Source organism: Zeugodacus cucurbitae, chromosome 4 (assembly GCF_028554725.1).
Source record: "Zeugodacus cucurbitae isolate PBARC_wt_2022May chromosome 4, idZeuCucr1.2, whole genome shotgun sequence".
NCBI classification, from domain to species: Eukaryota; Metazoa; Arthropoda; class Insecta; order Diptera; family Tephritidae; genus Zeugodacus; species Zeugodacus cucurbitae.
The window spans coordinates 67,594,239-67,618,738 of record NC_071669.1 but is presented as its reverse complement, the minus strand read 5'-3'; the positions used below and the strand labels follow the sequence as shown (position 1 = coordinate 67,618,738).

Below are 24,500 nucleotides of genomic sequence, written 5' to 3'. Positions count from 1 at the left end.
TTTTGGTTTTGTGGAAAATTTGATTGTAGAAGCGTTTTGCACGAAAATAAATGTGATAATGTGAGACCACTACTCCCATGCAAGTATGAAGTGAAGGACTCACACACACACAGGACACTCAGTATGATGAGTATGTGTGACGATGAGAAAATAGAAAATATGCAGTAACTTTCCACCAAAGATATTACTAAAACTAAACAGTGCAAAATTTGCAACAACAACAGCAGCAGCAACGACAACGATTTGAAATATTCAAGAGTACACCGTTGTACCACAACGTTGACAGGAAGATTATTATATTGCAGGACATGAAAAAATATTCGACGGTTAAAAAATTTAAGCTTCACTTCACAACGTCCATACGAAATGCAATGTTCCAGTCTTTTGGGAAGATACAACAATTTTTTAGCGAAGAGGAAAAAAATAAGAAAATTGAAGGAAGTAAGGACTTGATGGTCGTGATGGTCTGACAAAATATTTTACAACATTTAAACATACATAAATTTGCTTACAAGCATTCTAACATGTGAGTAATATGTATGTATATTGTTTGAGGATGGAACGTGATTACATGACGGAAGAGTTCATAAAAAATTTAACCTAAACTCACACATAACCTTACATATGAGTACATCTTTAAGGAGGGGGCTACATGTTCTGCCTGTTGGCTAACGCTTTTATCAAAATGACATTTACATCTATGTATCTTTAGTATGTAAGAAATATTTTTTTTTACATTTTTCATGGTTTTTTCGTGCTTACTAGCATTACCTGAGAACGTAATTTGACAAAGATTTCATTTCAGCTAGCTGATTGATTGTAAGTGTTCTTATTAAAATATTTGTTAAAAGACGAATGTAAGTATACTTATCTATATATACCATCGAGGTTACACTTCCAATAGATGATAAGATTTAGCTTGTCATCTATCTATATTAACAAACAGAGATCACGTCATAAATCCTATCATATTACATAAGAAACCAGTATCTTTCATTTAGTAAAGTTTCGACATAATAAGGCATAAGATGCATATTAGAACTATCTTACTGTGAAGGGTTATCATATCGGGTGATCCAAGAAGAGATACTTTTTTCAGAAGTTTACTTTTTTGGCCCATTTTACATCGATAGTTTAAATGGAAAGCGCACAAAATACAGCTGTGCAAGTACTGAAGCCCGTCAACCTTCCTAAGCGACTTCGCTTCGCTCTATGGGTTGTTGAAAAGTTCCAAGAAGACCCAACTTTTTCAAGCCAAATTCTGTTCAGTGATGAGGTCGATTTGTGGTTCAATCTTTTTGAAACTTTATTTATCAATGATAACATACAGTACATTCGCCAATGAAGTGATTGTTGTAGAGTTATTCCCATTGGATATAGGCACATCGATAGGATGCAGAACGGAAAACGCAAAGTATAGGATTACAGACTTTGAATGGATCCAGAACTATTATTTTATTTTGGAATACTGAGCATATTCTGGATCTGAGCACATTGTGGTTATGAGCAGTCTCGAGTACCTCAGCCATCATCTTATAGTCATATTCCACTTCCAATAAAATTGTTTTGATCAAATATCAATCAGCGTTAATGTTTCAAAAGAATTATGGTGAAGAATCTCCATCCAAATTATTGATAGACGTTCTATAAACAACAGTTGATAAACTCAACACAAGCTCCCTGCATGCTTGGGGGTCTCTAAAAAGCAGTCGACTACAAACAATGAGTTCAATATCGTGGATACACAGGTGTCAACAGTACGCCTAAGCAAATTCACCGTAAAGGTGTTTTCTAAAAGCACACTCTCTCTGGATAGTGACTCGGACGTAATTTGACGTCCGGATACCATTGTGGGTGATGGGAGGTACGTTGGATGAGTGTGTAATTTCCCGGATATGCGATAACCGGAACCGAATTTGATGTTACGGGAACTGATGTTACCGGAAATTATGATGCTACTGGAACTCATTTTTACCGGAACCGGAAATGGAGCAACCGGAACCGGATATTGGGCACCCGGAATCGGCTATGCGGTAATGATGTTACCAGAACCGGGAGTGGGGACCCAGATATGGGGCTCCCGGAACTGGATATGGGGTAACCGAGTATGATGTTGCGGGAGTCGATGTTATCGAAAATGGGACAACCGGAACCGGATATATGGTGGCTGGATATGGGGTGTTGCAACAATTAAAAACCCCAAAAATTTCGATTCTCTGCCAAGTAAGTGTTTCTACTAATAAGCTCCATTATTTATGGTTTCATATGTCATCGACGATCTTTAATAGAAACTAATGGAAATTTTGTTTAAGATATTGTGGAAAAGAACTAATTCAAGTCTAAAGATCAGTATTAAAATGCGAACTTTTACAGAAAAAAATATAAAACATCTATCAAAGATTTTTGTTATTGTGGAACACTTTTCAAAAACAACGATCGAATTATAATTCGAGTTCAATAATCCCTATAGGTCTCCATAACAAATATCTATACCGATTCCATTTCAAACCATGCATTTTCAAACCAAATTGCGTATACATCTAATAATAGCTGTCAAAAAGACATAATCCGAAAAAAAACAATGCCTCATTGAACATCACCATACAACAAATTCGACTTTTTTTTGCGTATTGGACCAAATTTACTTTTTCTGGGAGATTAAATCATAGGTTAAAAATGATTTTCGAAGAATTTTTATTATGCAAGCGATTGGTTTATTCGAATAACTTCATATGTTTAAATATTGATACAAAAAATTTTTATCAGGCAAATCGAAAATCTTTAAATAATTCCCATTTTTATATAAACTAATGCATTATATGTACTCTCGGAAATAAAATAAAAAACTTTATGTATAGTCTTTTTATCATCGTGAAACCCCACACAAATCACCATTACCACCAATGCAACAACATAATAAAAATTGGAAAAAACGCTAGACACGGGAAATAACATTGACCACGACTTTACTTTGAACTGAACTGAACAGCGTTGATTCAGCATCTCGGCGCTAGTATGAGATGCAAAATATAAACACAAACACGCATACATATACATGATTGCATATTTTAAAAGTATTTCTAAAAGGAAAGGGGGAAAACTTAACAGAAAAGAACTATAACTGACGCGCAAAGCCTTCGCCAGTCGTTAAAATGCCATACTGGCTATAAAGGGAGACATGAGCACCACAACAACACACATACACCTCAATATGCACACATGTACGCATTGAAAACGCGGAGCGGAGTTGAGGAGTGAGTACAACCGAAGGACCAAGCAGTCACTACAGGCTATGAGGCGCCTCGCTGCTGACCAAGCATCGATGACACCCACCTCAGCATCTCCAACAGCTGACCGATGAGTGGTGTAGTGTAACGGCAAATAAAATTGCAGTAAAAGCAAAACGAGCGCCGCTAAGCACCTTCACAAATACATATAGGGGCACCAGTCCATGTGTAAAACTAAACTCTTGCACAAACACTCACATTCGCTGTTCAGCCTCTGTGGATATGTACGAGTACTCCTCTGCATGTGAAATGTGCATGCGGATCCTTTGCTACCTTCGCTTGAGATACGCGTTGAGGTGTTGCTATGTGCGGTGGCATACTCGTACGTGGACGTGCGCGCAACTCTCAAGCACTGACATTTCGCGACGTATTGCTGGCACAAGCCAAGCCAACGTACTCCTGCGGCGGTGCCGTGTACTAGGAAGGTGTCGAAATGACGTCCTGTTAGTCGTGCATACGGCACAGCATAACGCGAATTATGAATAGATGATTGTTAGAGGGTGCACACAACGCTTTTATTGTTGCTGTAGTTGTTGCTGGTTGATGGTAAGGTGCAGTAGGCGACGTAGCGCAGACACGGCAGTTCGTACAAGTGTAGCGGCACACTGTTGGTCCAGCTAACAATAAGATATACACAAAATGCAGAAATGCAAAAGAAGCAATACAACAACAAGAAAAAAATATGCAACCATGCATGGATGTACTGCTGTGGCTAGCATAGTACGTTGCAGACGACAGCAATGGCAATAGATAGTCAGCCACCCAAACTTCGAGGAACTCGCTGCCCGGCACATGTGCACTCCATCAATGGGTGTATGTATGTGTGTTGTGGTATGCGCTTGTGTGGTTTTTTTCGTATGGCGAAATAGATTTTCATAACTTTTACTTGATTTTTACATTTGTACAATTTTATTCGCATTTTTATTTCTTTAATGTGTTTCTTGTTTTGTAAAGCGTTTTATTGTCCAAAAATCTTTTTACTTTGTTCGCCGCCAATGCTTTTGCTTAACTTTGTAGTATTAACAGATTTTTTATCTTTTTTCAAGTTATTTTTTTTTTTTTTTTTTGATATTTTTTGTGCCATTAAGCTTTTGATTTGATTCGAAAGTTGTCTTTTTCAATTTTTTTTTTAATAAAATTTTCGATTTGATTTTGTTGTCCGAGCATCATTTCCTTCCTGCGCGCATGCAAATGATGTTTAGCCCGCATCGCAGCACTTGACCTCATACCTCCACTGCACACATTAGCTCAGCATCTAAGCGGCGCGATTGCAGGGAAAACTCCGTCACTCGTGTGTCTGCGAAGGAAATTTATGCTGCACTCATTGAAAGCAGGTCCTCATAACACCACCCCATCCACACATCCAACTCACATGCCAACTCAACTATTGGCAATTTCATAGAAAATAATAAAAATTGAATATTGCAGACAGCGACGTGTATATTAGTGGAGGAGGCGGAAGACCAATGCGGGGTAGTGCAATTCTAACGGCATTGCAGTGGTCGGCGAGTAGAAGAGTGAGAGCGCGCATTTGATATATGAACTTTTGTTGTCTGCGCTTATTATATTGATTCAATTTTTTCCTGCTTTTTACTTGAAATATTTTCCGCGTTTCTTACTCCTTTTTTCCATAGTGATTGCTTCAACTTCAGCGTCATCATACCAATGTCATGAGTAGCCGCCAACTTCATACCTCTTAGCCATCAAACTCACATGGAGCGTCTCTGGTATGTGATGATGGCTGGGGCACCTGCTTCAATATGCATATATTGGTTGGTCCACGGTGTATTGATGCATAGTGTCTGTTGTCTGAAGTAGTTTTTCCCAATGCGCGCGACGTTTATGTGCAAATTAAAGTTGATGCTCTAAAACGTAATCGATTTATTGCAATTTTTTTGACATTTATAATTGTTAGTTTTGACATTTATAAGCGTTGCATTAAGTTTCATTATTATACATATTATCTCAGAAAATAATTATAATATTTGATTTTAAGTTTAAAATTGTGTGGCAATTCTTTCTCCTTGACATTTCTTAGACTTTTAGAGATATTGAACATCTATCAACCTGCATAATTTTTATTTATCTTGACAAATCTATAACTAGTTCTTTGATTATGCGAACCTTCTAAAGATTCACTAAGCTATAGCTACTAATGAACAAGGGAATATAAAACGGTTCACCTGCACACTCCTCATGAAATTGATTCGAACCTATTTTTTGATTGTTGTCGGCGCTTGGATTTCAACTGCCTTTTAGAGACGACATTATATAACAAGGCAAAATAAATACTGGAATATAATAAAAAAACTATAATAAATTAATATATACTTCTAAATAAAAGCAAGTAAGGAAAGGTGTAACCGAAGATTTTATACTATTCTTCTTCTTGACTGGCATAGACACCGCTTACGTGGTTATAGCCGAGTTCACAACAGCGCGCCACGCATCTCTCTTTTGGCAGTTTGTCGCCAATTGGTAATACCAAGTGAAGACAGGTCCTTCTCCACCTGGTTCTTCCAACGGAGTGGAGGCCTTCCCCTTTCTTGGCTACCTCCGACGGGTACTGTATCGAACACTTTCCGAGCTGGAGCATTTTCGTCCATTCGGACAACATGACCTAGCCAGCGTAGCCGCTGTCTTTTTATTCGCTGGACTATGTCTATGTCGTCTAATAACACATACAGCTCATCATTCCATCGTCTGCGGTATTCGCCGTTGCCAATGTTTAAGGGACCATAAATCTTCCGCAAAACCTTTCTCTCGAAAACTCCTAGTGCATCTCGGATGTTGACATCGTCCACGCTTGTGCACCATAAAGTAGGTCGAAAATGATGAGGGATATGTTTCTTCTGATTTTATACTCTTGCGATTTCATTTTATTGATATAACACACATTTGACCCATATATTCGGCATAAAGTCCAATAGAAAAACGAAAATCATTGTATGGTATACGAGAGCTCGGATAATTCGTGGATCAATTTTTCTCATATTCGACACAAAGTTAAATTTATCCAATACTAAGATATCCCACATAGTCACGCATATATACGGTACAAAATCAACCGAAAGTTTGAAAACATTAATATGAAATATATGGCAGCTAAGGAAAGTAATTACCCGAAGAAGCGTTCCTTATGCATTTCTATAAAATATCTGGGAAATTTAAAGTTAGTTTCGGTAAAAATTAGCCAGAAGCATTAAGGTCATCGTGATCGATATCCTGAGTCTTGAAAAGTTATTGTTCGATTTCGAAAATGGTTAGATGAGAGTTGCCAATCCTCCAATGCAGTATTTGTGCAAAGTTTTAATTCTTGGATTCATTTATTGTAAAATTAATGAATAGGAAGGAATTTTGATTTATATGGGAAGTAGGGGTGGTTGTCAACCGATTTTGCCCATCGCCACGCCTACTTTCAGTTTTTTATGCCAATCTGAGTACAAATAGTTACTCTCCTTCTGACCATTTCGTGTCTCTCTCAATATCCTATCTCCCAAAATCTTTCTTACTCTATTTCTCCCTTCCAACATTTCAACCAATGTCAACCGAATACAGGATCCGAAAGAAATGACTTGATTTCTTGACATCTCTATTATATTGAAAGCCCCATCTGTCTGAAGCGTGATCTTCTCAAAGAACTCAAACGAATGACAACCTAAAACAATAAAATAATTTTTCCTGCTCGTCTTCCAGAATTAGCACTCTTAACAAATGTTTTTAACTCTTCAGCATAATAAACACTAACAAATAAATGCCAGTAAGGATGAGCAAACCGAAAACTCACGAATAAACACAAAATAACAACAATAAAGAACAATAATAGTTACAATAAATGTTACAATACAAATAACCAAGAAAACCACAGCAATTCTCTGCAACGTATTTTCACACAATTGTGGCAAATTTGTGCGAACATTATGAGCAAAACAACAACAATAAAAGCTTACAGAGATTCTTCGCACATTGCGAAGTAAATGTTTCCTTCCAACAACCAACAACAAAGTGCTCTCCAACACACAAGTATAGAAACCATAAGATGGAGTAGTTGCATTTAAGAAGCAAATACACCAACAACTCCTCTGACAATACAAATACGAAGTCACACACATTCACACGATTGTATACCGAGTCACATAGAATCTACGAGTACATGCTGCAAATGAATCACAATGTTCTCTGAAACCACAAACAATATAGACGGAAGTGTCATGAAGACGTGCGACAGGTTCAAGCGTAAATTGCACAACAACACCAACAAAGCACTGGGTATTCCCCAAGAATGTCTGTAAGTTGCAAATTATCACACCAACGCCCACATTTAACTGTGACTCGCCCGCCTTTCGGGCAGCCAGCCTTCTTTTCTCGTGAACATGTCTGTATGTAATGCGATGACTTTTCACCCCAACAAAGCTGTGTGTGTGGTAGCTGCCAACCAACCCTCTGCCACTTCAAGACACAATATTCACACAGAACAGAAAATCCACTTAAATAAAAAGTGCTGCAAATACTTCCTGCAACTCCGCCCCAAATATCCTGTTACAACGATGCCGGGGAGTGTGTAGCTGCAGTGCTTGCTGCAGTGTCAAAGATCAGATGGTTAAGGTAAGGAGAATCAAGAAGTTAATAATGATGCAGAGAAGCTGGCTAAGACGGACGGACGACGGGCGGGTATAGCGAGAGGTAGTTTCTGAATGAAGTAAAACGGAAATACACAAGTACAGCCAGCAATTGTAGAAAGCTGTAGAGCGCTACAGAGTAGTTATGGTTTGAGAAGAAGAAGAAGAATGGAGATTTGTAGCACTAGATTGCAGTTGAGTCCACAAGGCAATGCAAGGTCGTCTGATGTCTGTTTGACCAGAAGTTGAAGTACATACCTGCTTTCTGGCAGGATGCCGGAGAGAGCGGGTAAAGTAGGGCCAAGCGAAATGCAGAAATTTGCTGGGAAAAACTGCTGGAGACATTGCAACAGCAAATGGGGAAACAAGCAATGTCCTTGACACAATTGTGGTTAACCACAAGCAGCAGACTACATATAAACGTCTGAGAGCAACAAATTACCGAAGAATGGAAACTTATATGGCAGCATGAAGATAATGAAGGTTTGGGTGTTTGAAGAAATAAGGGAAACATGAGTGTGTGCTTGCAGTGAATCAGTGGAAATATGCACAGTAATGCTTGAGACACCAATACATAAACTTGTAAGTCGTTTATGTATTAGCAAGAGCAGAGGAAAAAAAACTGTATTGACAAAAAACTAAACTAATTCTCCGAAATAAAATAGTGTTTTAATTTTCAGAATTAAAAATTTTCGAAAATAAAGTAAAAACAAGAAAGAGATGGTATTAGGACCCTTGAAATCCCGAATAGATCATATTAAGAAACGGAAGAAAGACATAGAACCGTTATACTAGGAATCAAAGCACAGTAGCCATTAGGTTCCCAAATATCCATCTAGCTATCTGGACTTCATTTTTCTATGCCCCATCCACAGAGTTCAAATTCTCTAACAATTTAGAATCTACCAATTATTTCCTTATTCTCAATGCATAGTTTTTAAGGGTTATTTCAGTATCGGATTTTCAAAAAATCGATTATACTTTAAGTCACTCAACATATTGTTTGCTAAGAGTTTAGGCCAGTTTAGACCCTAAAAAGGCCTCACTTTGACAAGTTATTATGGAGGTAAGCAAAAGCTTACGACTCTCTTTAAAAATTTATTAAAAAATTGCTTAAGGGGTTAGAGGTAGTCAGGATTATCAAAAAATCAATTTTTTTTGGATTTTCATTAAGAGTAAAATCTTAAATAAAAATTCTCCGAAAATTTGAAGTTGATCCGATAATTACTTTTCGAGTTTTTCGACAAATAACAAAGAGCGCTCAGGCACTCCAACACACTAGTGTCAAACTTTAAATGCGTTTATCTCAAAACTATGTTTTTTGAACTGGTGACAACTGTAACTCGATAACCGCTCAGTAGATTTTAATGAAATTCATACAGCTTTTAGAATACATAATAAACTCAGGCCTGATCCGAAGGATTTTTTTATTTCGATTTTTTAAGACCAATTAACTGTTGATTTTTTCCCGAAAATCTAGAAAAAATTTCCTGAGGCCGCCATTTTGTTAATTTTTGTAAAAACAAAAGCCACGGATCAGGTCCAGAATTATCTAGTTATAAAACTAATTTTTTTTTATCCGATTGATTTTAGATGAATCTCCAAGGACTTATGATTGTCACCGCAAGGACCTTTTTTTGAAACTGGGTCAACACAGAAAGCTATAACTTTGGATATTATACATTTTTTTTTTTGAAATTTTCGTGACTTTAAGTCAAAATATTGTATAATAATGCCATATTATTACTTTTGTAAAATAACATGATTTAATAGCAAAAAAAAATTACTGAAAATTCTCATTTTTTCGTGTTTCTGACTACCTCTAACCTCTATTATATTGAAGAATATAATAATATTCACCACCCAAGTTGAAGAAAATAATAACAGATACTAGAACTACGAGATACTTTGTGTTCCGGTTTCTACTCGTATGCTGTCCTCTATTCTGTTTAATATATAGAGGTAGTTCTGAAGAAAGGAGCTTAATTTTATTGGCTTATTTGAGAGTTTTTTATATAGGATATTTCGGTGACTGAAAACAGATATTAAGAGCTTAAGTAATGTCTTCAAATTATATTGAAAGTCATTATTGAGTTTTGAGAGGATGAGTGGGTAAACATTTAACTGATATAATCTCAAATTGCCAATATTATATTTCAAAATCGAAACTTTAAACAAACACTTTTGAAATGGTCAAATATCGAGTTAAATTCACTGACAAATCTTCGTTACAAATATCAAAGCATTTAACTCGCAAGCTCAACTCTAAAAATAACACTCACAGTGATAGATATTTAGTATGCACACACAACTGCCTCGCACAACCTTTTTGGCCTACACAGGCTCATATTTGCTGAGATGACTTGCTGAAAGGTGTTTGCGTATAAGTCCTTAGATTTTAATTTACTCAAACAATCATTTAATTTGAAAGTGTTAGCATGCCAACATAAACATTCGCACTCACACACACACCGGCACACATACATTTCTATGCAAGTATTAAAATCAAAGTTGAATTTCAAAGATGCCTGGACGCATGGCATCCGAAATGTATTTAACTAATAAGTAAAGTGTAAAGTCTATTATGCCTAACAACAAAAATTGCAAACCTTAGAAAGACTGAAAATACAAATTGCAACCACAAGCGTGCAAGAGTTACGCACACACGAATGAATCGTGTGCTCAAGCCTTACTGTAAAACCGAGTGCAAGATGTGTGCTTATGTGGCGAGTGACCTCTTCTCCTCCTCCTATGGCAGAAGAAAATGCTTGTTCATCTTGATAGTTGGCTGCCACACTTGCAGTTGAAGCCAAAGACCGAGCAAGAACATTTTCAGCAAGTGCAACATAGGAGTGCACATACGCACACACACAATATACTCGTGGGCATGTAAGCAAGTGTTGCAAGCAACGGAGTTGCAAGGAGCAGTTGTCCTATGCTGTCAAGCTGACCACAGTGCTGGCTACTTTTATTCTGAAGTTTATTTACGTATATAAGTTTGAGGTGTGTATTATATTTGCTGTAACATAAACCGCAAACAGACACATGTTGAACTGGTCCAAAAAGGTATAGTAGTGGTCCATTCTTACTTATAATCGCAATATGAAATATATTTTTTTTCTGAATCTTCATGTTGCAACTGTAATATATTTACTGGAAACCTAACTAAAATCTGGCACATTCTGAACAAGTCCAAAAAGGTATAGTACTAGTCCTTCCCTACTAGCATACGAAATTTAAATTTTTATCATTCTGAGTTTTTCTGTTACGACTCCAAAGGCTGAAATTATTTAAAATAACAGCGAAAGCACTCATCAAATATTCGGATAGGGTCTGTACGAACCCGTCCTCTCAAGCCTCATAAGACCTCATAAATCAATTGTATCAGTATTAAAAAAAATATTGTTGCAGATAGACTTTTAAGTTTCGATTGACTAACTGAAGACTCTAAAAGCAGTTATTTATTATTTCAAGAGCATAAAAATCTAAATTTTTCAAAATTTTTCAAATCAAAATTCGTATTAGCAAAACCACAAACATTCTCCACCGGTTTGTAGTTTTATTAAACTATTCTAACTTCTACTGCGGTACATTTACAATTGTAGAAACCTACAAAGAGCCATACTCATGTACGAAGCATAAGCGTCAATGCATTCATGACTGGTATGTAATGCAACAAGTGACCACAGGCTATGCTGAGCTTAAGTGGCCAAGAAGCCAATATTGAAATTGTCCTTAGCCAAGGACCAACAACCAACAGCCAACAACGACAACAACAACAGCAATAGTACGACCAACACCGACTGCCATATGCCAACGCAACCGTTCGTCCCTTCTGAGTGTTAGATTGTAAGTAACCGTTGATGTTGTGTGATGTACCGTACAGATTCTGTCAGCAGGATTGTAAGGAGCAAAACAGAAGGTTACAAATGACTTAGAATGCATTTAATTTAAACGTTTTCACTTGTGGCTACAAAAGCATCAAATAATATATACAATAACACTCAAGTGACGGACATGAGCAGGCAACATACACATACTCGCATGTATACATGTATGTATGTATGTGCGTTCGAGATTATCAGTTGTACTTGTTAGATGCAAAAACAAAGACAAGTCTGTGGCAACTTTGCAACAACTAACATCATCAGCTTCAGTTGATGCCCTAAGAAGATTGTGAAGTGTGAATTAATACAATATACAAATATTACAGAAGCACTTGTACAAGTTTAGATATACATACACACAAATGTTTGGCTTTCATAAAAGTTTGCAGTTGAGTTTACTAGAAAATAAGCTGAAAATTTTAGTAGTTTTAGTTGTTGTTGTTGTTTGCTTCCATTGGTAATTGATGATATCAAGTTATGTCTTTGATTTTGAATCTCTTCAATTAATTGTGCAAGCAAATGGACAGGGAACACACTTAAGAATGCTATCAATACGATTAGTGGTTTATGCTTGTTGAACAAGTAGTCTATTTAAATTTAGGGATCAGGGATCAGGGATCATGTATATAGGAAAAGTGTATTAATTTACCTAATTTTTCACCTGTGTGTAACTTATCTATCTTGATCAGTTTAACTTCTCTTGACTTGCTTAGCCTATCTTGATCCCTGCTTAGAGCTCGCATTATCTCTAGCTTGACCTCAAATGACCTCACTTGACTTCACTTGACCTCTAACTTGACCGCAACTGACCCGGACCTGATCTCACTTGACCTATAGATCGACCTAGCTTAACCGCACGTGTCCTCTAGCATAATCTAAACCAGGTTAAACCCCCAAAAATTATACAATAGATTAAAAGCTATGAATAAACTTGACAAAAGTAATTTTTTTAATATTATGAAAATTAAATAACAATAATTTTCATTGATTAGATGGTCATTGTATGTGATATACTGATACCCAAATATATGAATATTTACTTTTAAAAATTTATACGCAGAGTGTCTTGTTTTAACAGTCGTAAATTGTAAATTTTACAGACACATGTAAATAGATTATTATTTTTTATCATTTTATAATTTCAATGCATTTTTTTTTTAAATTAAAACAACTTGGCAATAAACGCTTTTATGACTCTAATCAATCAATAGTAAAATTTAATAAGATTAAAATATGTACATATAAAATATATATTGCATATTATTGACTCGTAATTAACGAACAACAATCTAAATTATTGTATTAAAGTCGCCATAAACTTAATAAGCATGATATAAGATTAGATTGTTATAGTAAGAAGTAAGTTAAGCAATCGTTTGTAATAAAAAATATATTTAATAACACAGTTTCGATCAATAAATATATGGTTCAAAGATAACGAACTCACACTGCGATTATCACTAATCTAAAGAAAATATATGTGCCAAGTGCAAGATATTTGAAATACGAAATAGAATTTAAAATGTGGACTAACTTATGGATAATCATTATCATTAAATGTTAATACTTGGTAGGAGATACTCAGGTCAAAGATTTTAAAATTTATCATATTATAAAAAAAAATTTTAAATTTAAACAAACTCCGTACAGTGGATCAACCATAAGTCGAGAAACGAAGCAAGTTCATTTTCAATTTACAGGCATAAATATCATCTATACAGAAGGGGCCTCAGGAATCATTCACTAAAAGAACTGTCATTCCCTACATTGTTTCCTAGTGAAGAGACCTAGTCTAAGTCCAGTAACGAGTCTTAATAGCACTAACACGCACAAAGTACAGGAGAATCAAAAGAATTATTTAATGCTGAATGTTACACCCTGTACTATTGTGTTCTTGAAATGTCTGCCAGAATCATACTTAGCAAAGTCACCAACCCAGTTGGTTCGTGCACTGAAAAATCATAATTTAAAGCGATTACAGTAAAGGCGAACAGAATTGACACTATAGTTTACAGACAATATGTAGCTTTTATCCAAAGTAGACAGTCATATTTTTTTTTTTTTTTTTTTTTTTTTTGGAAAAAAAGTTTCTAAGAAAAAGGAAAACTTAGATCGGTAACGCTTCCATTTTTGCTGAATTTTAGTCCCACAATAACACAATTAAAATCATCTAGGGTTGCCATGTTTTGCACTTTACGAACATACTCACTGATACATAAAGATCTGCTAGAATATGTCATTGACCTTCTTGAATCTAAATTTTTATTTAAATCTATGGCAGTAACTGTTTTCTGAGTTACTGCATTAGTCATAGAACAAAGTATCAGGGTTAAATTCCAGACCCCCTCTAGAACCCCTCCTGTGAAAAAGATACTTACAAACAATTCTAACCCCACAATGAATCATCTGTTGTGTGAGTCATGCATATCTGTATGCCCGATTGAAGGAATCAAGCAGGGATTTAACAAATTAGTCAGGAAATATTTTAATTTAAATCAATAATTTCCCGATTACAGTTGAACTAGGCCGAAAAACACTAGATTTAAACAAATTCAGGAAAGATTTATTAATTAATTCTTTAATTTAATGGTTACATTTTAAATATGTAGGTTCTTAAAATATCAGACTATTATTGGAAATCTGAGGCCACGAACAAAAATTGGCAATATATTGAATTTAATAAATATATTATTAATATAATGAATTAGATGTTTCTTCCTCCATTCTTAACTAGTATTAGACTGGTATATTTATTACCTCATTCTAGGACAAAATCATGCAAAAACTATTGACTGCTTGCATAGAAATAGTAACTTCGGCCGACTAGTCCGCCGAGTGGTTCATATTAAACTAGTTGCCAAGTAATTTGTAACCAATTAATTTCACTACAGGTTAACTTCAATAGAAGCTGATAGTTTGAATAAGGCAATGCACGTGCAACGTATACATACATAAATGTACTCCAATTACATACATACATTTATTCAAAATCATACATCTGTTCACTCTCTTCCAAGTAAAAATGCATGCTTTTCTTCTCCCACTGACTGAGATTGTAAAATGCCCATACCACCACCACTAACAACGCTTATCGGTCGGCATAATCTTATTGCTATCAGGCAGGCAGTCAAACAGCAACGATCAGCGCCGTGTGGAGAGAGTTCAAAACGTCAAAATCTCATCTAATGCATTTCAGTATAGCATATGTTGTCAGCGTAGAGTCAAACGCTCAGTTCTAGCATGAAGTTCGGCGTAAACGTACACAAAATATTCGTTGCTTAAATAATTTCAAATTCGGACTCGAACAGATAAATCAAGGGCAATGCAATAGCAGCGACGCGACACACACTTAATCGCAAAGGAAATAATTGAAACAAAAAATATAAATATATAGTAATAAAGTGAACATAGAATTGTTATCAAGCATTTAAAAAATATATATTTATATATAATTAATCTGATTTGTATTTGAAAATAATACAAATAAAAAAACACTTGACATTAGTTGGAAGAAATTAAATAAAAGCCAGAATTAAAATCAAAGTTTAAAAAAAATCGGATTTGTGCACTACAATTTGAAGAGGCTATAAGACTTGAAAGAAGATTCGCATGACTCTAAAGGATTTGGAAGTAATAGTGAGTGAGCTAGCATTAATTGAGAACCGATCCGACAAAATGATGTCCAGAACGTTCAGGTAAGTTTGGAAAATGGCGAATATACATATGTTTGTATACATACACATGTATGTACATATACTATATATAGAGAGTCAGAAGATGCTGAGAAAACATTTTTTTTCAGAAAATAATAATTTTTAAAGTATACAATTTACACTCTCTTTATAAATTTGTTTAACTTATTAGGCACCTGTACATTTAGCTGTTGTTGTTATAAAAAATTCCAAACACCAGCGCTATCGATTTGCTTGATTATTTAAACCATATAATGTATATGACATACAAACATACATACCCGGTTATTTTATGACGTAGCTATCGCGTGTTTTTCTTTAGCTAAACTCCAAAGGTTGTTAACCACTTGAAGTTTGCAGAGAGCATACATTAGACTCATGATTACTTTGTAGTAAAAAAATTCTTTAGAATGTTACTCATTTGAAGTGTTTTATATACATTCATATACCTAGATTATATTTGATTATCATTATTACGTGTTTTCGTTTCAATTTTCAATGGAAAGTGGTTTGCCTAGGAACAAAATAATAAGTTTCAGTTGCAATAAAAACAAATCTTATGAAATAATAGCAAAAAGTATCCGGTTTTGTACACAAGTTTCTTATATGAGGTTTTCATAATTGGTTTCATATACTTCATATAGCACTGCATCCCTTAAAACGCTCTCTAACGTAACACGTCACTGTTTTCAAAGGTCAAAGTAGTTGTTTTTCTTTCTTCTCACTTATAAGTTAAAACTACCCCATGTATGAAATGATGCGAGTAGAGGGCTCTTCGATTCACAATTTTAATAAACGCCTCCAAACACCAGGTGAATTTTATGTATAACTTTTTAAGATACGATCTGAGGCTTGTGATTATTAAAAAGAAAAACTTCTGCTCTCAATTTTTTATTATTTTTTTTTATAAAAAAATAGAAACCAACTAAAAATATCCAACTACATTATAACAGATATTCTAACTCTTTTTACTTTCATTAAAAATTATTTAATTTATATTTTCTTTAATGAAACACCTTTAGTAAAGGGTGATTATGGATACACCCTTTACCTTAAATCTCAATTTCCTATCCCCAATGTGAAGTATTATATGAATTTCTGATTTCAGTATCTCCGGATAACGTGGAAGGATCAGCTAAAAACAGTTCTAGGTGTAGTAGAGTATTATTTGGTTTCAGTAGAGTGAACAGAGAACATTGTCTGATATATAATTGGTTAGTTACACGGTACTAGTGACAACATCAGTGGTGAATCAGCATGGTTTTACTATTAATCTTTTCTACAGAGAATTTTTGTTTATTTTCTCAAATTCTTTTTTTATTTTGTATGTAATTATTTGTGTACACATGTGTAATCAGACAGTAAGCGTAAGAGCCAACGCTTAAGCAAGCAAAGCAGATTGATAATAGACTAGACACGAATATAACTCGTTTCAAAAAACCACAAGGTACAAAGTTCAAAGCGGCGCTAGTCTTTTTGTTAACTATTTATGACAGAAAAAGGTAAAAAGAGAATCCCAAGACAACAACGCAAACGCGCAAACAAGAAAAAACGAAAATAATACATTTAATTCCTATAAACACGAATATATTAGAGTCTTATCAGCATTATTGCACACAAATTTTTATAGCGCTTAGCTACAATAAATTCACCGATTAACTAGAAGCATAATTACCAATGCCATATACAATTAATATTGTATTATTTCGTCTCTTTCTCTAACTCTCTCTCTCTCTTTCACAAATCTTTGCAGATACTTCAAATTGATGTACATTGTGGCGGGTATTTTAATGAGCAATGAAAAAGTTTGCGAATCTGTTGATAAAATGCAAATCACGCCACGTGTTGAGGTCAAAGAGATGCTGCAGCCGAAGAAGGTCTACAAAGGTGTCGAACAGGCGTCACGGAATTGGTTTCGCAGCTCCTATTGCTATATAGTGAGTGGTATTAAACAGCGCGTATCGCCATTGTTGAGCATATTCAATATATGGACCATACCCAACTATATGGTGGAGTGCACGACGAATTTCATAAGCAAACAATTCATCGGCAGCGATTGTGATATGATTTATAATAAATAGAATCTACTATGAGATTGCTAGTTAATTAGAATATGAGTATCTGTTAAGCTAAGTTAAGTTGCCTAGAAGAATTTTTTTAACTCAAAATTTTTAAATTATAAAATATTTCTGAAACTCGAAGCATTGAGCTGTAGCTGTAATTTAGTATAAAGACAGTATGATTAATTAAACGTATTCAAGTGAATACTTAATTTCTTCTCATATTTGATAAGATTTTCTCGACAATGACACTATTTCATTAAACATACTTACTTAGAAATAATAATAATATTTTTAAGCACATTTATATTAATTTGTGTACTTTAATTTTATTATTGCAAAATGTTCACATACAGACGGAAATTTTTTAATAAATTTTGCTATACATACATACATCCATTTCTTGAGTGTTTTTTTTTTTAGCTTTTTTCAACAATTTTTATATGAGTTTTAATATATATTTGTATTTTATTTAAGAATTGTTCTATTTTCCAGCAGCAGTTTCAGCATTTCGTCAACATCAACAACCATTTCTTCACTCCTCTATGCCCCCACTGAATGCTGCGAGTTATCTGAATTATCTGGACTTACCGAGTTGCCCGGCGTTCGATCGCCGCGCACATTCAAGGTTGTCTGCAGCATATTTGCAATGCTGTCCACATCCAACTGCTCATCGTTTGCCGAAATTTTGCGCATTGCCTGACAAACCAGACTCAAATCGCCCTTTAGTTCGCTCACAAACGCCGTTATCTTCTGTGCGTTCGAGAGCACTTCAACCTCTTGGGTATAGGGATTGTAACGCACACCGAAGGGGCGTTGTATGCTGTCAGCGAAGTTTCTGTTAAAAAGTAGTCGATTACATAAATTTTATCATCTTTAAATATGGGTGTATGTATCCACCTCATCTGTTCTTTGGCCTCCTCGAATGAATCGGTGTAGTAGTATGCATTTTGATACGAGGTTATAATGCATTCCTCTTGACAAGTCACATCCGGATCGAATTTTTTGATTTTCTCCTTAGCGGTGATAGCATGCTGCAGTTCAGCTATAGAGCTGAGTAGTCCAGCGCCGTAAACCTTGAAAGTATTATCCTGTTGCTTACACAAACCGAATTCTACCGTGAAGAAATATAGCTGCGCGAGAGATATTACATTAATTATTATAATATTGTTAGTATCGTACAATACTTCGTAAAGGTTTTAACATCACAAAATTCTCGCTAAAATCCACACAAAAAATATCCAGTGCATAATACTTTTAAAAAGTCAAATATTAAAAATCTATATCCACTCCTTAAAAACATCTCTAAGTATAAATTTTTTTAAGTATTCCAAATATTAACCAACCGTTGCCAATTTTTCAATATCTGCATCTGCGGCACCCAACGAAGCCAAACCGATTTCCTGGGAGAACTGAGCAAAACTTGGATTAGCTAGTAATGGCATATGACCCAGAAGTTCATGACAGCAGTCGCTTTAAATGGAAATAAAATCATAGAAGGAATCACAAAAGACTAGTATCAAGTATCTAATAGAGAATAACTTACGGTTCAGGTGTATAAAATGGATCCGACGAGTGTCGAATATACTGCGTGCAATGGAAAACACGAAAAGCCAAGCCAGACAAGAAATCGCGTGGTGATAGATAACCAGCAACTGGACGTAGCTGAAAGCCCGTCTTACGTTTCAAATAGTTACTAACATCCTCCAATTGTGGGACATTATCCTCACGGTAGCCACAGAACTTGACCAACTCAGGCCAATTTTCCATGTACTCCGGCACTGCGTGCTTAATGTAGAGGCGATGAAGTTCACGGAAGACAGTGCCCCTGTATTGAAACAATTTAAACCCAATGAAATTTAATACCAATTTGAGATCTTTTAACTATTATTATAACACCTTAACCATAAAACCGTACTACATACGCCTTGCGGTTAGCAAAGTTAATACCACAACAAACACTTACCAAGTTTTTATCTCATCCGGTGTGTAGGTCACACGTGGTATGGCATGGCCGCTATTGATTTTATTCAAATAATTCAGTGAAAATACGAATTCAAGTGAAATGAAAATTAAATTCTTTGCAAACTTACTGTTTATAGTTGTTAGCAATAGCGGAGAATGTCTCCCGACGTTTGCGATAGACCGGATCTTTGAAGCCCGGATGATCAGCATCCAATTCGGAACCATACATGAGCACATTCTGTGCCTTATCCAAATCGGAAATTTTGCGTGGAAACCAAACCATGTCACCGAAGTCTGGCAAAGTTAGAAAGATAAAATGTTTTTTGTTTAAAGAGATGGAATGTTAGTGGTTTACCAAAACTGGAGCAGGCTGATAGGGATGGCGTTCGTGACATCGGATGTACAGTGGTGTAATTTACAGACTGCACCTCGCGATTTAGCATTTGCAGTACTTTATCCAAACGTCGTGCGTCACATTCGACATCGACCAGTACATCGGCCTTTATGTAAAAATCATATCTTATATTATTTTATTCTCAAGATTAAAAAAAAATTGATAAATCCATAAAACCTCTTTGATTTTTTTTATTTATTTTTTAAATTCTTTTTTCAAGCAATATTAGTTCGTTTTCCATGCAAATAAAATATGGGTATTTTTCTGGTGTAAATGACTTTCAGAGATACTAAACGAGTTAGTTTTTAGGGAAAACAACCATGTCTCAGAAACTACTCGACTTATTTCAACGAAATCTGGGACAAAATATTTTCTTGACACTCTCATGTTATGGATAAAAATTGATATAAAACCACGCCTACTTCCCATACAACTAAATTTTAAATTCAATCTGATTCGTTCGCTTTGCAATATATAAATAAAAAAACCAATGAAGACATCGGTTTAAAGGTTTAAAAATTTTCGAAATTGGACTCATAACTCGAACATGACGATCTCAGTACCAATTTATAATTTGTTGCTGAAAATATTGCTAAATCTCTAATATATTTTACAGTAACTCTGAGACACTCTTTTTTTCTAAAAATGTGCCTCAATGCCAAAAATTGGTAAGATTGGGTTATTACTTCCCCTAGTTCCTATATACCTAATATTAGGGTTATCAAACTTCCGTGGATTTTCCCCCATGAACTATATATAGGGATTTTCGTTATTTAAGTGGTGTTTATGCCGATTATTTGGGTCACATTGTGTGTAATCTCCAAAAATTAATTAAATAAATAAATTGCTCTTAGCCCTTCCTTCCTTTTTGAAAATAAAATTACTTTATATAATAATTTCAAATATAATCAAATCAAATTTTTTTCACAAAAAAGAAGCTATGGACATCTTTGACTAGCTTATGAACAATTCAGTCATGCTTTCTACCTTCAATTTTCCAACCCAAAACTCACCTGATTTGTGGCCTTCTCCAGCGGAGATAATTCCAAGTGAAGCACATTAATGCCCAGTTCTTGAAACACTTGCAAAGCTCTAGCCAAATTTCCAACTTGATTTTTCAAAGTGAAAATTATGGACACGCGATCTCCCGGCGAGTTTTGGCGATTCAAATCAGCCAAATCAATGCTACCTTTCTCACTGCCACTGTCGGAATTCGAAGCATCCTAAAGCGTGTTTTATTGAAAATAAAATATTTTAAAGATAAAACTGGTTTTTAAGCGTTTAATACAGAAATAGAAAACGCTTACGAGACTGCGATGTTCTTTGCGTAGTGTATGCAGCGGACTGCCCTGCTTCACAGCCCACTCCTGCTCGCCGCTACGATAGAGCCACAAACCTAACAAACTTTTACCAGAAGCGCTCATTTTACTGAAATTTAATTTTACTAAAATTTCTTTATATTTTTTAAGCACAATTTTTTATTTTCACAATGAATTTCAAGAAAGTATTAAACAATTTAAAAATATTCGCTTGTTGTTCACAGCGAATGGCGCGCTTTCCACACAACACGTCGGACCGATTTCCGTAAGGATACTGCAAGATCCAAAAGCTGTGCAACGCGCTTTTATAGCCTACATATGGGCAGCAGGATAACGATTGACTATATATCCCCGAACTTTCACTTCACCTTCGAACAACTACAAACTGTTCTGCTCGTATTAGCATTTGCCACTTCACCCTTCCCACTCAGGCAAATTGGTACTGACATACAAACATGCGTATGCGTGAAGATACAGTTACGTGGATATAAAGACTGCAATTGATATTTGCACATTGGATTCTTCGCCAACCCAACACCTCCTCAACCTTTTACAGGAGTAGCAGTAGCAACAAGTGAGTGTCTACAGTGGCAAATGCTCTACAAGTGGCAAGTTGGCGTGCTCAAGTTCTTGTGCTGCGTGTATGTATGTCTGTATGTGCATATGCTCCTCCTAACTCCCCCTCCATATTACTTACACTCACGTGTGCATATATTTGTCATTTGCTAGATTTGATTGGCCAAATCATGTCACAGTCAGGAGGGCATACTCGACTTGCCACAAGGAACACGGTCGAGAGGAAGCCTAGAAGCTTTTCCACTTTTCCAGTTGACACTATCTGCTGGTTGGCCTTTTGCGTGAGTTAGCAAAAAGCCAAAAGAACAAAAAACGGTCTCGACTCATTTAATTTCAATGAAAAGGAAACTTTGTCGTTTCTAAATTGTTTTGTCGCTTTGTTTTTATCTCTGTGCAATCTTTAATACAGTATCTCGAGTTGCTCCATTTACATACAGTCATACATATTGTAGGGTTAAGCCCACATTCATTAAAAACGTTTTTATGCAGGTTTTCATCAGTGAAATAATACTGATAATTAGTGTTTGCGACCACTTTAAGTGCTGGAAATTTAACAATTCTTACATAGTTGCTTTTTTCTTAGCCTAAGGTTGGAAGAAAATAAGATTTACCTATTTTCGAACCAACTTCTTGAGTTCGAAAGATGGAACTCCTGAAATACCTCTTGTTTAAGAGAACAATTAGCTCTCAAATTAGAACACTAATCCGTTCTGTCGTTTATCAATTCCATTGTGATCATAACTTTATAGAATTGCAAGAGATTTGCCGGACCTATTTCTCTTACTTTAGGTGATATGCGCTTCAATTTTATCCGACAAATGGAGACCCCAACATATACCAATAATTATCCAAAAAGTTAATCAGTTATATATGAGGAATGCATTCGTTAGATCGTCATGATCGCCCAATAGCGATAGGAAAATATAATCGAGCCCAGTTCTTTATACGTAATCATACTCTTAAGTTATTTTATCTATCCATCGTATTTAATCAACTTGTAACGAATTTATTAGGAGAGTTAGAGAGGGAGAGAGATTCTTAATCAAGCCAGTACTGATAATAAACTACATATACTCGTATAGACTTTACTATTAGCCTACATTAAACGAAAGCTGAGGTGTTTATAATCACACTTTATCAGTAAAAAGCTTAATCTCTTGGACTTCAGATGTTTGTACTATTTTTAGTGAATAACAAAACATAGTTGTTCGATTAGAACAACAAATTTTTCACGTGAATCGATTATTGATTCATCGTGAGCACTATATATACATACTTTTTGATAGGAGGCCCCTAATTTTGACCCTTCGCTTCTATGTTTTTGATACAAATCAATGTGGAAATTCTTTTGCTAGTTAGAATACTTTTCTTTGGTGATCATAATTTCATTTTCTGGGGGATCGATTGGAAATTTGTCTCTCTCTTATTATCATGTCTTCTGTTTACTCTGAGTTTTCCTCGATTTCAGGTGTATGTATGTGATTGGCGTTCAACCGTTTAGCCGGTTATAGCCGAATCGATGAGAGCGCGCCACTCCTCTCTTTCCTTCGCAGTTCGGCGCCAGTTGGAGATTGGATTTCGAGGCTGACATTGTTGGTGTTGTTGATACTGGTTCCCAGGTGTGGTGTGTTGAATTCATATATGGATCTTTACTAACAATCCATCAGAAATATTAATAAATTAGAACCTCAATAAACCCCTGAAAATTAAAATTAAGATAAATTCCCTTAATAAAAAGGTTTAATTCTCATGTCACACCCACATTATCTTTAAAGAGATCTGTTAGAAGATTTTAAACAGTTTTTGAACAGTCCTTCGATATATTTATGTACATACGAGTAAATATATATTAAAACTATATAAAAGCAGTACTTAAACGCTACTAACTACCGTGATATATGAAAAAAAAACTCGGTCTTCCTTTCAAACTATCGCTAACAAATCATCAAATGTATCCTCAAGTAGCCACACTTAACATTGCGCTTCCATTTCCTCCACTCCACTCTCACTAAATAAACCGCAATAAATCGTTGATAATAGTCAAAGTGCTTTTATTTGTTAAACGACTCAAGATGTTTATCTGCCCCCATCCTCCCGAACGCCGTGAGATGCGCCGCTTTCAAGTTCACCAGCAAAGTAAAGTGAAAGCGAATGCGTGAAGACGTCTATCCTTCAGTTGGCGGCGACAACACGCTCCACCAAATGCTTCTGCAGGCAGCGGTGCAAATGTAGGTGGGTGTGCAAATCAATTGTGTAAAAGTGTTTGGAAATATAAAAATAAAACTAGCTGCTTACTATTAAAATATGCGCATACGAAAGCGCTGGACGTTACCATTGATGTGGGTGGTTGCGGGTGTGTTGGAATCCTTAGCGCTGCATACTGCTATTGACTATTGACAGAGAGACGGACTTAATAAATGACCGACTAAATGATAGACTGACTTTTTACCACTAGCAACGAGATAACTGTGAATGTATGCATGTGTGTATGTATGTAACGAATGGCGGCATACAATAGCGTATACTTAACCTTGTCCACTAGGCATCCTTTCGCTCTGCTTGTGTTGGTCTTCCTTTTCCGTTGTATTCAACAGTTAATTTCCTCAAAGGAGTTGCAATATTTACTCTTTTTCTTTCAATTTCTTTTCTTATTCTTATTTTTTATTTTATGTACAACATAATTTATTTATTGTTATTCTTT

General features: G+C 35.4%; 2 protein-coding genes across 2 annotated transcripts; one reads left to right on the top strand and one right to left on the bottom strand.

Moving 5' to 3' along the window:
* The first annotated feature begins 14,997 nt into the window (after window positions 1–14,997).
* Window positions 14,998–17,944, top strand: LOC105214121 (uncharacterized). Its single transcript, XM_011187351.3, has 2 exons — window positions 14,998–15,488; window positions 17,239–17,944. Exons 1-2 carry the CDS (start codon window positions 15,403–15,405, stop codon window positions 17,564–17,566), a joined length of 414 nt encoding a protein of 137 aa, XP_011185653.1. The 5' UTR covers window positions 14,998–15,402; the 3' UTR covers window positions 17,567–17,944.
* On the bottom strand, window positions 17,758–21,488 carry LOC105214130 (tryptophan 5-hydroxylase 1). Its single transcript, XM_011187363.3, has 9 exons — window positions 21,212–21,488; window positions 20,918–21,127; window positions 19,866–20,010; window positions 19,639–19,804; window positions 19,512–19,562; window positions 19,092–19,373; window positions 18,892–19,018; window positions 18,446–18,678; window positions 17,758–18,383 (listed from the first exon to the last, which is right to left on the bottom strand). Exons 1-9 carry the CDS (start codon window positions 21,326–21,328, stop codon window positions 18,089–18,091), a joined length of 1,626 nt encoding a protein of 541 aa, XP_011185665.2. The 5' UTR covers window positions 21,329–21,488; the 3' UTR covers window positions 17,758–18,088.
* Between the last annotated feature and the right edge of the window lie 3,012 nt (window positions 21,489–24,500).